The sequence below is a fragment of the Sceloporus undulatus genome, chromosome 2, assembly GCF_019175285.1.
Source record: "Sceloporus undulatus isolate JIND9_A2432 ecotype Alabama chromosome 2, SceUnd_v1.1, whole genome shotgun sequence".
NCBI lineage: Eukaryota > Metazoa > Chordata > Lepidosauria > Squamata > Phrynosomatidae > Sceloporus > Sceloporus undulatus.
Genome location: NC_056523.1, coordinates 329,323,051 through 329,338,392, shown reverse-complemented (window position 1 = coordinate 329,338,392; position 15,342 = coordinate 329,323,051). Strand labels below are relative to the sequence as shown.

The window sequence follows — 15,342 nt, the reverse complement described above, 5'->3', positions numbered from 1 at the left end:
CAAGAAGCCCTTGCAACAAATGGTCTGGTGCACACAGCAGGGTTTCTTCAGTCCAGCTTGAGAGGATTGAGTATCACAAGGGGTTCATCAAAGAAACCCTCCCTCCATGCTTTTAACACACACACACACATATATACAAAAAGAGCTTAAACTTCTGTGGAACTTTTTTTGTTAGGTTGTGATCAGGATGAGCCAGTCAGGCTGCCTTTCAAGTGCCACATTGACATGTCGACCTCTCCGCAGTCCTTGTTGTCATTCCTTGGCATGATCGTCATTTGAGGGGCAGACTAGAGGTCAATCCACCAGAGCCGCAGGGGTGCCGCTAGCTAGCCTCAGGAATTCTCCCTACAAATGTAGGATCAAAAGGGCAGCTGCATGAAAATTGCTACTTGCTCTCATTTTATTTTATTTTATATTTTTTAATGAATTATTACCCAGAGACCAGGGTCATTAGCAGAATCTAAACGCTTTTCTGCCAAGGACATTGCCCTGCTTGAGTTCACTCACTCGGGGCCACCTTTCCGATTAAGCTGGGGAATTCTCCAGCTTTGCAGGATGCCTCTGTTATGGAAATAGCTTTCCTCATTTACCTGGTTCACTAAAACAATCTCTCTTGCATATGGTGATGCTTTAATTTTTTAAAAAAATGAAAAACCTTTGGTCTTTTTGGCACATCTTCTGTCTCTGATTCTTTTTCAGCGAAAGTATGCTAGATCTATAGCCAAAAAGGGTCTGTAGAGGATGCCTTGGATTTGAGCAAGTTCAGTTATCTTTTTGAGGGAGTTCTTTCAGCATGTGCCATCTGCCACTGAGATCAGAATGGGAAAATGGACACTAACTTAGATGTGTTTGTACTTCTTCCACTCCACCCCACTCCCCGAAAATGCATCATTAGCCAGCTCTCACATTAAATTCTCACAATACAATGTCACTCACAAATACATGGATGCTAGGATAGTGCTGTTACACTTTGCATTTTTCACACATTTATCTCCTGTGCTAAAGTGTGGAGTAATGGGAGGAGGTTCTCTTGGAAATGACTGAGGCTTCTACCATTAATTTCAATTTTAGGCAACAGGAAGTGAAGTACAAACCCTCCAGGGGCAGAGAACAAACCATCCACAAACACTATCAAAACCAGTTATAACACCACTAAAAACTCCACTTTTGATAGCATTGTTCATGGAGTCTTACTGGACCAGTTCCACACCTTTCTAAGCGGGCCAGTTCCAGAGAGCAGCATTGAGGGATTTCTGTTCAGCCCCATGGCTATTGAGTTGTGGCATAGCAGAGGCTTCCACCTTATCCTCCATAATCTTCAACATGAAGCCATTGGGTGTGGCCATTAGGGGCATTGGAGATGGGTGCCACCAGTATGCTACTGATATTCATCTCCATTTCTCCTTGTCATCAGAGTCAGCTAGGGCTTTGCAGATGCTGAACAAATGCCCGACTGTGTATTGGGTTGGATGAAGCCAATAAACTGATGCTGAACCCATAAGTTGAAGGCTCCGTGGATTGGTGGTTCTTGTATGGGAACTGGATAAATAGCCTGTCTTGGATGCGGTTGCACTCCTCCTGAAGGAATTCAAAGATTTACTGATTGTAGAATCAGTATGCAGAGAGATCTTTTAGCACCTTTGAGACTAACTGAAAGAAAGAAGTTGGCAGCATGAGCTTTCGTAGGCTTCAGTCTACTTCCTCAGATGGTTTTCGTGGAGTGGAAGCCAGGGACAGACTTATATATGTCATAGATAGGTGAGAATGTTGATTCAAATTCAAAATCCTTTGGGTGTGGAAATGAAGTAACAAGTCCATTTTTAACCATGGTTGTTTGTGTTGTGTCTACAAATGACCCATCATTAAAACTGCATTTTCTAACAACTTTCTTCTTTTGTCATCTGTCAAAGTCCTCTCTGTATACTCATAGAATCATAGAGTTGGAAGAGACCGCATGGGCCATTCAGTCCAACCCCATTCTGCCATGCAGGAAATCCAATCAAAGCATCCCCAATAGATGGCCATCTAGCCTCTGCTTAAAGACCTCCAAGGAAGGAGACTCCACTACACTCCAAGGAAGGAGTGTGTTCCACTGTCGAACAGCCCTTACTGTCAGGAAGTTCCTCCTAATGTTGAGGTGGAGGAACTTTCTGACAGTAAGGACTGTTTGACAGTGGAACAAACTCTCTTGAAGTGTAGCGGAGTCTACTCTTTTGCTTCTCCTCTCACTGAAATTTCTGCATTCTGAGATACATTCTTTTTCTTCTACTCGTAGTCTTTCCCATTTTATAATTTATCTAATTCAAACTTTTTTTAAAATTTTTTTTCATAATAATATTTTAAGGATTCTTACAATTTCTTTTCTCTTTATTACATTCCCATTAGCTATCTTAGAATATCTCTCCCTGTGTTACTTGATATCTTCTAACATATGAAGCAAACAAATGAATTCTAAAATACGCTCTTGTATATACAACAAATGAAGTATATTTTTCCCCTACACACAGGTATTCTATATAAATCTGGCTGAATCATATGTACATCCCTTAATAGATGTATCCTTTGTCACTAGTCGCTTATGTCTTTCTTTATTAACTCGCAACATTTCCATTCTGTCTCCCATTTACTTATAGATTTGTATTTTAATATATGTGTTAATTTATCCATCTCTCTCATATCCTGAATTTTTTCTATCCATTCTTCTATGAGTGGAGAGTCTTTCTTTTTCCACTGCTTTGCTATAAGAATCCTTGCAGCTGTGATCAGATACAAGATCACTCTCCAATATTTCCTTTCATCTTCTGTTTTTAGTACAGCTGTTATGTTAAGTAAATATAGTTTGAGAGAAAGAGAGTATTGAATCTCTAGAATCTGTTGGATTTTAATATGTATTTCTGACCATTTTTTTATTATCAGACATTTCCACCACATGTGAAACATCGACCCAATTTCTTTTGAGCATTTCAAACATTTTTACTCCCTATCTTATAGATTTTCTTTATTTTTAACGGGGTATGCTTAAGTATTTGAAAGGGTGCCATGTTGAGGATGGAGAAAGTTTTCTGCAGCTCCAGAGAATAGGATCCAGAGCACAGGATTCAAACTGTGGAAAAGAGATTCAGTCCTAACATTAGGAAGAACTTCCTGACAGTGGAGAGTGTCAGGAGAGTGATCTTGTTTCTGATCACATCTGCAAGGATTCTTAAAGCAAAGCAGTGGAAAAAGAAAGACTCTCCACTCATAGAAGAATGGATAGAAAAAATTCAGCAGTGGAAGATGCTCTCTCTGAGGGTGGTAGAGTCTCCTTCTTTGGAGGTTTTTAAGTAGAGCCTGGATGGCCATTTGTCGAGAGTGCTTTGATTGTGTCTTCCTACATAACTGAATGGGATTGGACTTGATAACCCTCATGGTCTCTTCCAACTCTATGATTCTATGAACTGCAACATGCAATGAACAGTTATAACATGCAACACACAATCACAACATGCAAAGACAAGGTACAGAGGAGCTTCCTGTCTGTGGATCTCCCTTTATGCTGCTATCAACAAATTATTTCTATTGCACAAAGGTGACTTGCAAGACCCTAACTGAACACTCGTTCAGCCAAATTTATTGGATGCAATTGGAGATGTTGGTGTGGCAAAAGAAAAGGATCTGTGGCTCTTATTGGTGTGCTCTTGAATGTGGTTAACACTTTTTCATTCACCAGGAGACAACTGTACAGTTGCTAGAGTGGTTGAAGGCAATCTTAGTGCTGAAACACACTTTTCCATGCAATTTCACTTTGCCAAAGGTTCCCGAAGAAAACGTTAAGATCTGCTCCAGAAAGTGTTACTGGCCAGAAGTCCACGGTCATTGATATATTCTGAATTATATGTCCCAAGTTAGACCACTAATTCTTTTGTAGTTTGTTGCTGTCAGAACAAACTACAACAGAGTTAGTGGTCTAACTTGGGACAGGTCAGATTGTGAAGATGGTACAGTACATCCTTCCCAGGTCGTGTACTGTATTTCTCTTCAGTGAGAACATCAAAGTGCATTGCTGGTTTTGGGAGAGACTAGGCTTTAACATAGTTTGAGCACCTCCTCCTCAAGAAAAATTCATGAATTCAGATTGCTACAGCTCATGACTAAAGCTATGCTATGCTCCTGTTTTCTGCAGTTTAGAACAATGAGGGTTGTGTTTTTCAGCTCCTCTTTAATGGTTTCTCAAGGAGGAATTGCTGGCATTTTCCCCCCTCAGAGAAAGCAACACAGTCTAGCTTTTGAACAGCACCATGTGGCTTCTATCAGGTTTCTGTATTGCATTGTTTCTAACTGGGCAAACCTTCTGGTGCAATTGATCCCAGAGATACCCTTTTAAGAGATGTTTTTGGTAGTCCTCAATTTAAGGGTGGTGGTGGAAATGGACAGGCAAGGAGAAAGGGGGGAAAAAAGCTTGCAGCTAAACACTTCTTATGCATTTTAAATTTGGTGCTTGTAAGTGGCGATATGAAATCCCTAAGGCAGGCCAAAATAACTGATATTAAAACCTTGTAAATGTGTGTTTTTGCTGCATTCTGCTGTTTTTCTTATTCTGACGGTGGAACGCAGCCTCCATGGCTGCTGGGCGGGAGGGAGGTGGAAGTGGGGCAGGGGGTGGGTTGGGAAGGAAGGGGAGAGTACAAACCTCCGGGGCCCATTAGGCTTAACTTGTTTACTGCATTGATATCTATATGTTAAATGACAAGAGAGTTCAGATTATTGAATAATTTAAAATTCAGCTCTAATTGGTGTCATATGACCTGGAAAAGGCCATGGATGACGCCAGGAGCATGCTGTGAAACGCTAATAAATAATTCATAAATGAGATCATTCATTTGCCTGGATGTCTTGTTAAATGCAGAAGTTTGTAAGTAATAACGGATGATATAACACCTGTAAGTATTTAGTTCATATGCTGGAAGGTAATCTACCTTGATGATCTTCTAGCGAAAAAGCTGCCAGAGTGTGTGAGTTAATTGCGCTAGGGAGAATGCACTCCATTTATTCGGGATGGGGTTTTGGCAAAGATTACCGTGCAGCTGTTGCATTTTGCATTCCCGATCAGCCAGCCGATGGCCTCAACACGCGCAGGCCCCAGACTTAGCGATGCAGCCCGTTGTTCGCCTGCCCTTCTTTAGCGTGAACTCCAAATGCACTGGGAAATGGTGGCAACCTGATCTGCTCACAAATAGTTTTGTTTCTGAAATATTTATCTGGGTCTTGCACTTCTGAGCCCTCAGTAAAATAAAGGGCACAGGCAGCCAGGGGTAGGGAGGATCATGGAGGGAGAAATTGGAGTCCAGAACCATTGTGACTTCATTCCCTGCTCAGCACTTCTTCTTCCATTACATGTTGCTCATATTGGCAGCACACAGAATGCTAATTCCTCTGTCAAGCTGTGTCAGGGGAATTTTTGTTGTTGGTCGTGGTGATGGTGGTGTAGGAAAAGTGTCTTTTGTCACAGTTAACAGATTGACAAAATATTGGCTTTCTGATTTTCCATGTGTTGGCATTGGCAGAGCTGCATCTGTACTATTATGCCATCAGAGAGTAAATATTCCTGCTTCTAAAACAGAGGTGGGCAACTGTAAATGGGGTGGGTGTCATTTTCACCCTGGTACCCCTCCCAGTAAATCACACCTTTGCATTTTGGCAGGCTGGAAGTGACATTGTGTCATTTTCTCCTACCATTTTGGCCAGTTTGAGGGCTTTGGGGGGGGGGGGGGGGGGGGTGGAAGGCTCTACACAGGGATTGGTGGAAGTAAACATATTTGGGGTAGTTTTAGGTTTATTTGACTGATGTTGGGGTGAAAAGGGGAAAGTGTTACTTGACTAGAAACAGAACAGTTACTATGTATGGGGCATGTCCAGAGATTCCCAAACCCTGGTCCTTCAGATGTTTAGGACTTCTGGGTAGGGCTTCTGGAAGATGTAGTCCAAAAAATCTGGAGGACCAAAGTTTGGGAATCACTGATCTAGATTTTTATTTTATTCATTATATAATAAATCTTTACTCTGCCTATTTTCTACATCTCTGTCTGAATTATTTAATTTTATAATTAACAAGGCAGACAAGTCATGCTTTGCCATACTGAATCCACTGATCAACACAACTACTTGTCCAGGAGAGGTGTCATTTTGAGGCTCAAGTACCAGATCCAGAGAAGTAGCTTGAGGGTGACAAGGTAAGGTGAGTAATAGGAGCCCAAGAGTTGGAACTGTAGGGTTAGGCTGGAAAGGGGTACTGGAAAGGGTCACTACCGCTTTCTGCTTTCAAGGCCCCCATGAACTTGTTAGACCTTGGGGTGGGTGTGGGTGCAGAAGTATGGGCTAGATAAGAGTTAGGCTAGATATGAGGTGGGATTAGCAAATCCCAGGTTGTTGGTAGGGGCAGCTGCCAATCACTAGTTGGACTCCTTGATTTTAGAGGCCCTTGTGTAAGGTAGTGAGGTTTGTTAAGAGCAGTGTGCTGGATTTGGTGGGGGGGAAGCTCCTCCAGGCACTAATGCTTTACAGGATTATTCAGGCTAAAGGTCTTAAAAACAGACAATTAGTCAGAGTGACTCCAGGTAAAACTGAGGTAGGAAGACAAGCTGATTTTGCAGCCAAAGCTGTTATTTCTTTATTAAAAAGACAGAAAAAGATAGCAGTAGAAACAAATAGAACAGTCTATAATCAATGCAAGCTGTTTCTCAAAGCAAAAGAATCTACAAGGAGTGTAACTGTATAACTAAACTTAAGGGACTGCAGACTAAAACACACACATAGATTTTTTCATCCTCTGAAGTGAAGAAGATGACTGGAAGTTGGAGCAACAGAGGTCAGGTCTCTCTCTGTCTCTGTATTTAACCTCATCCTGACTTTAGGCTGTCTCCTAAAAGTGAAGCTAACGCCCGTGGGTGTGACAAAACATGATTTTTAATGTTATTCTATTAAATGGCTCGGGCCCGAGTTACTTAAGGGAACGCCTCTCCCTACACAATCCGCCCCGCACACTCAGAACTTCAGGGAAGAATTTGCTGGAATACACAAAAAAACCCCAAAAACAGATTGGTAACTAGTTCCCAAAAAGCATTTACAGCCACAGTCCCGAAATTATGGAACAGCTTACTGGAAAATATCCGCCTAATTACATCATTAGACACCTTTAAGAAGGCATTAAAGACGGATCTCTTCCAACGAGCATACCCATCCGACCTGGTCTGTTAATATGGAAAAACAGATGCTCCAGATGCGCTGCTTCCCATACTGCGACACCCTGGCTGACTGGCACTGTTGATATTGATGTTGATGTTGATATTGTATTTATTATGTAAGGTTGTTATATAACGCTCTTTTAAATTTGCTGTTTTAAACTGTCGTGTATTTTGTATTTATGGCACTGATGTGATCCCGCCTCGATCCGCAAGGAGAGGCGGGAAATAGAAAAATTATTATTATTATTATTATTATTATTATTATTATTAAAGATTCAAAAAGCAAAAACATGTATTTGAGAAGGGCAGAGATGAATGTACCCTTCAAGTACTGATGATGACTCTAAAATGGTCTGGGCAATAGAGACAATGGGCTGAATACACAAGACAAAAGCCAATCGAATGTAGATATTTACCTTCTTCCAAATCTAGATAAGTTGCTCAACCTCTCTGGAAGCTGCACAGTGAGGGTGGTGGTGGTGTACCAATCTGAACCAATTTGGCAGGTCTCCTCCATTCAGTGGAGGTAAGACAAGACAGTTAAGCATTGATTATTCATCCTTGTCAGAATGCGAGTGTGGGGGGGAGAGTTAAAGGGAATTTTCAGTTTGCACTTTTGAAATGAGGCATGACTCTTTCCCAAGATGGACAAGGTCCAGGCTCAGCCTTCCCTGTCCATTATGAATTCTTAACAATTTGTGCAGACTCTAGCAAAATGCAGCTTTCCTTCTTTATATATAAAATTCATATTTCTTGGGCATAATGTAACACAAGCAGTTACTTTGAATGAGAGAATGCTGTTTATGAATTTGGACACAGTGAGCGGTAATGTCTGCTGAATGACTGCTGTAGAAGCCAGTTTGAAAGTTGATGTCTTGCAGCTGTGTGTGTGTGTGTGTGTGTGTGTGTGTGTGTAATAGTTTTAGCTGGAGTTAAAACAGTTAATGGAAGAGTACCAATGTTACGAAAATTCCTTTGAAATTAAAAAAAAAACAAACAAAAAACAGGCACCCCAAATATAGGTTACAGATGCCACCGGGGCAGAGTTCTGTTTTCTCTTGCTGTAGCTGTTTCTCTGGAAGTCACATTTCTCCATTTCCAATGATCTCTCACTGTGCTAAAGGAGAACAATGTAGCTTTGTTATTATTACCTTCTCATCATCTTTCTTCCCCCTTTCTTTTTGTGTAGCACACTTGAAATACAGCAATCATGATCATACATCATTCATGAGCAACAATGGCACTTTATCTCCAGCTAAGAAAATAGGCAACGAACCCTTTTACATTGTTATCTACCTTATTTATCTTGGGGTATTAATATCGGCAATCTCTGTCCCATCTAGGTGCTTTGCAATGATTAATCTTAGACAATTTTTTTTTTTTGCAGTAGAGATTTCAGTAAAAGATTGGGCAATAAAAGGAATAAATCTGAACATTAGTTGTCTTTCACTTCAGTTTTAATTTTGCATATTCTTCTAAGTAAATTCTTTTCTAATAAGTCTTTCAAGTAGTTTGTACTTGTAGTTCGTTGGAGAGTTGGAAAAATGCACCTGATGATCAGGTGGGGGTGTCAAGAAATGAAGTAAGACTAACTTAGAGTTTGCATAGTGCTTTGGAAAACAGGAATTAGTTTCCTCTAAGCTTGCCTCTGACATCTGCAAAGCCTGGAATTTGGATTGAGTGCTCACCTCGAAACTGCCCTGCTGGAGCCGCATTTAACTGTAAGCTTGTCAGCCTCTCTTCATTTGCAGCATTTTGGCAAAGTATCCTTGAGAGGGAGTGCTGTGCAACAGAAGGGCCATAGCTCAAATAGTGGAATACATATTTTGAATGGACACAGTCCCTGTTCCATCTCTGGCACTGCCTCTTAAATGCTCAGGAGAATAGCTACAGGAAGGAAGCTCCAGACTGCCACTGCCAGTGGTCTTACACTGTTTCATACACTTTGACTTTGTCTAGGATGGTTTCATAGACAGAATGTGAAGAAATAGAGGAAAGAATGTCTGCCTCTTTCTGCCAGTTCTTTTCCTGTGAAGCACCTTCTTCCTGGATACTTTTACATCTGCCAGTGGCCTGAACTTGACTTTGAAACTGTCACACTGGAAATATACAAACTCAGTATGGCTACCCAAGGTGGTGGTTCCTGGACCAGTATTGGTCTTAGTCATTGGTTCCCAGTCCCTGCTGAGTTTCTAGGAAAGCAAGAAGCAAATGTAGCCAATAGGCACAAGTATAGCATGAGTCCCTGGCATATTGAGATAAAGAATTTACGGTCCCCAGATCAGGTAGCTTGGGATGCACTGTTGTAGTTTGACTACAGTTGGAAGATTGATGTTTAAAACCCCCATCTTTCACAAAGGCTCCAATGACCTTTTCATTATTGTTCTAATATTTGTATTTATGTGTATTTATACCCCACCTTTTCCCCAAAACTGGAACTCAAGGCAGCTTCAAATTCAAACATGTACAATATAGCTAAAAACATTAAATAGATTGACATATAATTAAACTATTCATGGTGTAAAACAATTTAAACATAGGATTAAAAATATTTTAAAGAACACCTTAAAAGCTGTTAAAGCAATACACCAACACTTAAAAACTTTTTATTTTAAAAAGTTCAGTTTTAAAAGGTGGTTGGAGTAACAAAAACACTTTGCCTGCTGAGAGAAGGACAGCAAGGAAGGGACTATTGGAACCTCTTAGAGCCTTGGGGCAGCCACTGAGAAGGCCCTAGCTCACATCCACAGTGGCTGTACCTGCAAAGGTGCTGGGGCCAGGAGTAGGCCTTTCTGGGAATCACAGGGCCTGGACAGTCTCATGCAGATAGTCTGTCATATATTCTGGCCAAAGAAACATATTGTATATACTTAGATATAAGCCTAGAAATTTTAGTCCAAAAATTGACTCCAAAAACCTGGAATGACTTATCCACAAGTCAATGTAAGTACTGTACTTTAACTCTTATTAAAAAAGGATCCATCCTTTGGTGAAATATGAAAGCTTGATCTCTCCTCAGAGCACCTAAAACAAACACAAACCAACCTTTACAAAACCACGCTTTACTCCCTCATCCATCCAGTCTTTAGGGTGAGCACAAAGAGTTATGTCTCCTAGAATTTTTATTTCTTCTATCTATTACTTCCTTTGTTACATGCCCCTAAATGTTACCCTTGACTTATGCACGGGGCATATCAAAATCCATAATGTTGGCCACAGAACCTGCCCTCGACTTAAACATGAGGTCATCTTATAGAGGAGTGTATGTGGTAGTTCCACATACCCAAGCAAAAGGTGATACCGGTAGGAAATTGGTGAGAATGGAGTTGCCAAGAGCCAGAGGAGCAAAGTGGAGAAATATGTATAAAGAACTATAGAATTAAGTGTTGCTCTTTATACTAACTGAATGTATCCTGGTCAATAAAGGCTGACAGGGAGGAAGAGCAGGCAACATCCTTAAGGCTAAATGTAAATTCACAATATTAATGGCAATTGGCTTCAAGGATGCTAACCGGGAAGAACTTTCCCTCCCTGCCTGCTCATAAACCGAAAGATTCTCCACTCTTTATTCCCGTTGAAACTTTTCTGTTTTCTTTACGGACACTTTCAGTATTTAGATGCTGGTGATTCCTCATCCCTGGAAAACTCACTCTGGAACAGGACTGAAATATATAATATTGTTATCAAAACAAATGCTCAGGTCTGGAGAGATCCTTCAGCAGCTGCCTGAAAGCTCTTGGCATGAGCAGAGCAAAGTAGCTGCTGCCCTGAGAGCCATGTTGCTGGAGGGTGTCATGGTTCATACCACATTTTCTGAATACTTGTTAGCTTCAGTTTTATAAGCTCTGGGACCTAGTCCTGCCGCCCCCACCATTGGATTAGGCTGACAAATGCAAATTAATGTGTCTTTCTAGCTTTGGAGTTTTATCAGAGTCTCATCACCAGCCCAACTTAATTGGAAAGAAAAACCCCACTTTTATGGTAGGATTTTAACGTGTTTTGTAGTTGAATGACAGCTTTTGATGTAGAACCGTATTTTACAGGAAGTGGTCTAGTTCTTTATCAGTGTTTCTGTAAGGATATTTCAAAAACTCTCATCAAATTTCCAACAGTAAGTAATATCCCATTCAGTGCAAGGTGAAATGTTTTACATCAAATCCCCTGCTGTGTAATGGCCAATCAGACGGTATTTATAGTGGCTGAATGGATTTCTTGGCTCCGTATTCAAAATTAAACATTTTCAGACATTAACATTTAATGCTTTTTTTGCCACACTTCAAGTTGATTTTATGTAACCCTAGACACTCGCAACTCCTTGATAGGCTGAAGTGCCTTGTTTATGCCCCAGATCCTGCAGGCTGTGGTTTTATATTTATTGTACCTGTGTAGACGGAATTAAATTGCAGATTTGATAGCATGTTCATCTCTTCCATTTGAAAACCATTTTCTGTTGAGTTGCACTAGGTGTCGATCATCAAATTCCTTCAAGCCCACTGATGCCAGTCTAAGGGGTTTCTTTCTTTTTCTTTTAATGCTGTAAGCTGTGGAAAGAACTAAGAAAGGAACAATTAAAGATGTTTTCAATTGTGGAAGTTAAACTTTTTCCCTCCTTTTTTGTTACTTTTAGATGTCTAACCAAAGAGGTCTGTGCCAGCAACTACTGCCTTCCGAATTAGATGGATCCTACCTTAGTATAACTAGACCACAGACTTTATTCAAGAACAATGGAATGGCATGTGGAAGTCCTACTCCTATATGTCTTGCTCAGCCTTGTAGAAACAGTTGTCTTCATGGGACTGAAGTCCCAGGAAGTCTTCAAGAAGCTAGGAACAGTTCCCTGTTGGAAAACAGTCTGCATGGTAAATGTAACAATGTGGTGTCCCCACCAAAGCAGAAATTGCCTCCCCATGATGAAAGGACTCCTGATGTGGGCCGCAGGAAGAACACTTGTCCTCTTCAAACCTGTTCTTTCCACAAGAAAATGAGCAGCTCCATTCATGATTCTTTCCAAGATGGTGCCTACATTCCGAAAAGATATTCTGGACCCCATTGTGAATCCTCTGCAAATTATTCCTGCCTGTCTCGTCCTTCGGGCTTGAACGGCAGTACCGGCTCGAGGTCAAAAGAAACAGAGCGTGGTAAAAAGTTGTCTGAAGAAAGAAGACGACAGCTGGTGCTCCAGAAAATGGAGCTGGAAATCGAAAAGGAACGCCTTCAGAATCTGCTGGCGAAGCAGGAGGCAAAGCTGTTGCTCCAACAGCAGCAGCTGCACCAGTCCAGGCTTGATTACAGTCGGTGAGTTAAGGGAAGAATGGAGGACACTAGCTTCTATTGGAGCACCATCAGTGGAGGTACAATCCATCTAGAACAGGGGTGAGGATCATGCAGCTCTCCAGATCCCTTGCCACCGGTTATACTGGCAAGGGATGCTGGGAGCAGCAACCCAATATCATCTGGAGGGCCACAAGCTTCTCACCTCTAGTATAGAAGGTGGGTCAGGTGACATCTTCATTGTGCCAGTGCCTGGTAGTAGTTTAGATCAGCTTTCAAACTTTTTTGAGCTATTCTCCAGGTCATTGAAGAACTTTGTAAAACATCAAAAATCTTTCTAATTTACCCAAAGGCATTTGCTGTAAAAAGATATCTGCTTTGCTCTAAGTGTCTGTGATGTCGTGGGAACCATTTGGCTAGAACTGCATTGCAAATGGCTTGTACCCTGTGGTACTTAAGCACATAGCACTTGCAGTGATGATATGGAAAAATACAATGCATTATGAAACCCCACAAGATTTTGAGTTTCTCTGAGTTTTTCTACATAAAGAATTAATATTGCTAATCCTTCCCTCGCACCCCAAAAGGAAATAGAAGGAATGATGCCACTGTATCTACTGTTAACCCCAATTCTCAGAGACTGATAAAGAAGCAGACCATGTGAAACCCTGCTTATGTTCCTGAGGTAACAACAATTATTAGTAGTTTTGAAATAAGATCATTTTAATGGAAAGCTAAACAAAAGCTTGAGAATGTAGTATTCACCTTCCATTTGCTTCTGTGATTCTTAAATCTGAAAGTGGAAGGTTGAAGTGATGGTTCAGATTAGCAAATAGCTTTAGAGACAGGAATGAAGGGCTGATGAATTTTCCCCACCCTTTGGAAAGCAGGGGTGGGCAACTAGTCAGCGGACTGGCCTGCAGAATATAGGCCCAGCTGTCTCCTGGCTTGACACAATCACTAATCTCTGTTACTGGAGCTGTTCAAAGCAGATTCATGTTTTAAGCAGCCCCTTTGTTGCTTTGGAGGACACTGATGTTTTAATGCAGTTTCCAACAGCATATTCTTAAGGCATGACTGACAAAGCATGCATGCTTATTTAACAATTGCGTGCACTACCCTGAGAACCACAATTTGTGGTGTTGTTACCCAGTGTATATTGGATGGGAGCATATTGGCCGTTCATATTTGGAGAATCTGCTGTGGAATACACAGGCATACCCATGGAAAACACAATTGCTATGTGTAGCATGGAGTACTCAGAGGGTGGTTAGAGAAGTATGAGAACTAGAGGAGAAGACTTCAGAGATTCTGCAGGATAATTGATTGCTCAGTGTGTTCAGACTTTTACAGTTTCTCTTCAGCAGTGATTCTGTTTCGTAAGGGCCATATTGGATCAGACCAAAGGTGTACCTATACCAACAATTTCTTCATATAGTGGGCAACTATTTAGCAATAGCAAATAATTTCAGTACTGCTTATCAGTGTAGTTTACAATATGTAAAATAATTGCCCCCAACAAGCTGGGTACTCATTTTAGGGACCTCAGAAGGATGCAAGCTTGAGTTGAGCTTGAGTCTTTGGCTGGTATTGAACTCTCAACCTTGCGGTTTGTGAGTGAGTGGCTGCAGTACAGGCATTTAACCACTGTGCCACCAGTGCTCCTTTTGTCCATGTGAAACCTATATGATTACAGCTGCACACTCTGTCTATGGTCTTTAGCAAGCACTTAGATGGAGCTATATAGAATATCTAGTTAACTTCACTAGTTGCTGTTAATGGCACCAACTCAAATTCAGTCAGTCCCCTTTTAAAGCCATCTGTGCTGGCAGCTATAACTATATCTTGTGGCTCTAAGTTCTAAAATAATGTTCATTCGATGCCTTCCTTTCTTTTCTTGAGAGCAATAGTGGACAACACAGAGTCAGTATACAACCGCAGTGCCATTTTTGTAGAACCTGTATCCTCCCCTCAAAAAATGTGTCAGCAAATTAATGGGTGGGGTAATGCAGAATAGAGGAGTGAGATCCTTTTTTGGAGTTGTAGATCAGATTCCTTCTCATCCATTCGATCTCCTGAAATCTGGATGATGCCTGGGGACATGGGAGGGAATGGAAGCAGGCCAGCTGCCCTCACTTTGCATTCCTTCTGCCCTGTCTCCCATCAGAGGGAGTGTGGTGACCAAGAAATCTAAGCAGGCTGAAGTGGAAACACCAGCAAGCCTGATGAGTCGATCTGGTGGCCATACAAATCCAGGCTAGGGTTCCCTTCTACTGGGAAAGTGTGTGCCCTAATTTTAAAGACTACTATAAGCCATTTATGCTAAATAGATAATTAAACTAATTTGGTGTCTGCTTACAGACAAGATGTTGGCCTCAGTCCGTCGGTTACCTCCAACTAAAGTTCTCTAACATCACTAGGATTTTCCTTATATGTTGTCTCACCTTTCAACAGTTGATTCACTTAGTCTACTCTAGCTGGGATTCAGCAGTAGAATATTGGCTGTTGTTTGTAGTTGAAGAGGGGCAAAGTCAGTACAATGGGAGGTGTGACTTTCCTGGTGTTTCTTGACACACAGGACAATAGGGAGAACTCAAGTCTACAGAAACATAGTCCAACACTCAAACGGCTATGCAATGCTGGATCCAGGAATGAACAAAAGAGAGAGAGAGAGAGAGAGAGAGAGAGAAATCTGGGCTCTTCACCTTTGACATGGAGTTGTGCTAGTTAGGGCCAGTTGCTCTCTGCTCAGGATATCACCTAGTGTGGGCTGACTTCTGATCAACCAGAATCAGTTTTAGTCTTGCTTTTAGCATTGTTGGGAATGCAAGAAAAGCTGGAGCTTTCTCAG

At 41.3% G+C, this 15,342-nt stretch overlaps 1 protein-coding gene across 2 annotated transcripts in view; it reads left to right on the top strand.

The window, feature by feature from the left end:
• Positions 1 to 15,342, top strand: part of KIAA1328 (KIAA1328 ortholog) — a 295,276-nt gene that overhangs the window by 186,001 nt on the left and 93,933 nt on the right. For both annotated transcript variants that reach the window (XM_042452213.1, XM_042452214.1), the window contains one exon: positions 11,848 to 12,515. In XM_042452213.1, the coding sequence (XP_042308147.1) occupies positions 11,848 to 12,515 (668 nt within the window). The remainder of the gene's footprint in view (positions 1 to 11,847; positions 12,516 to 15,342) is intronic.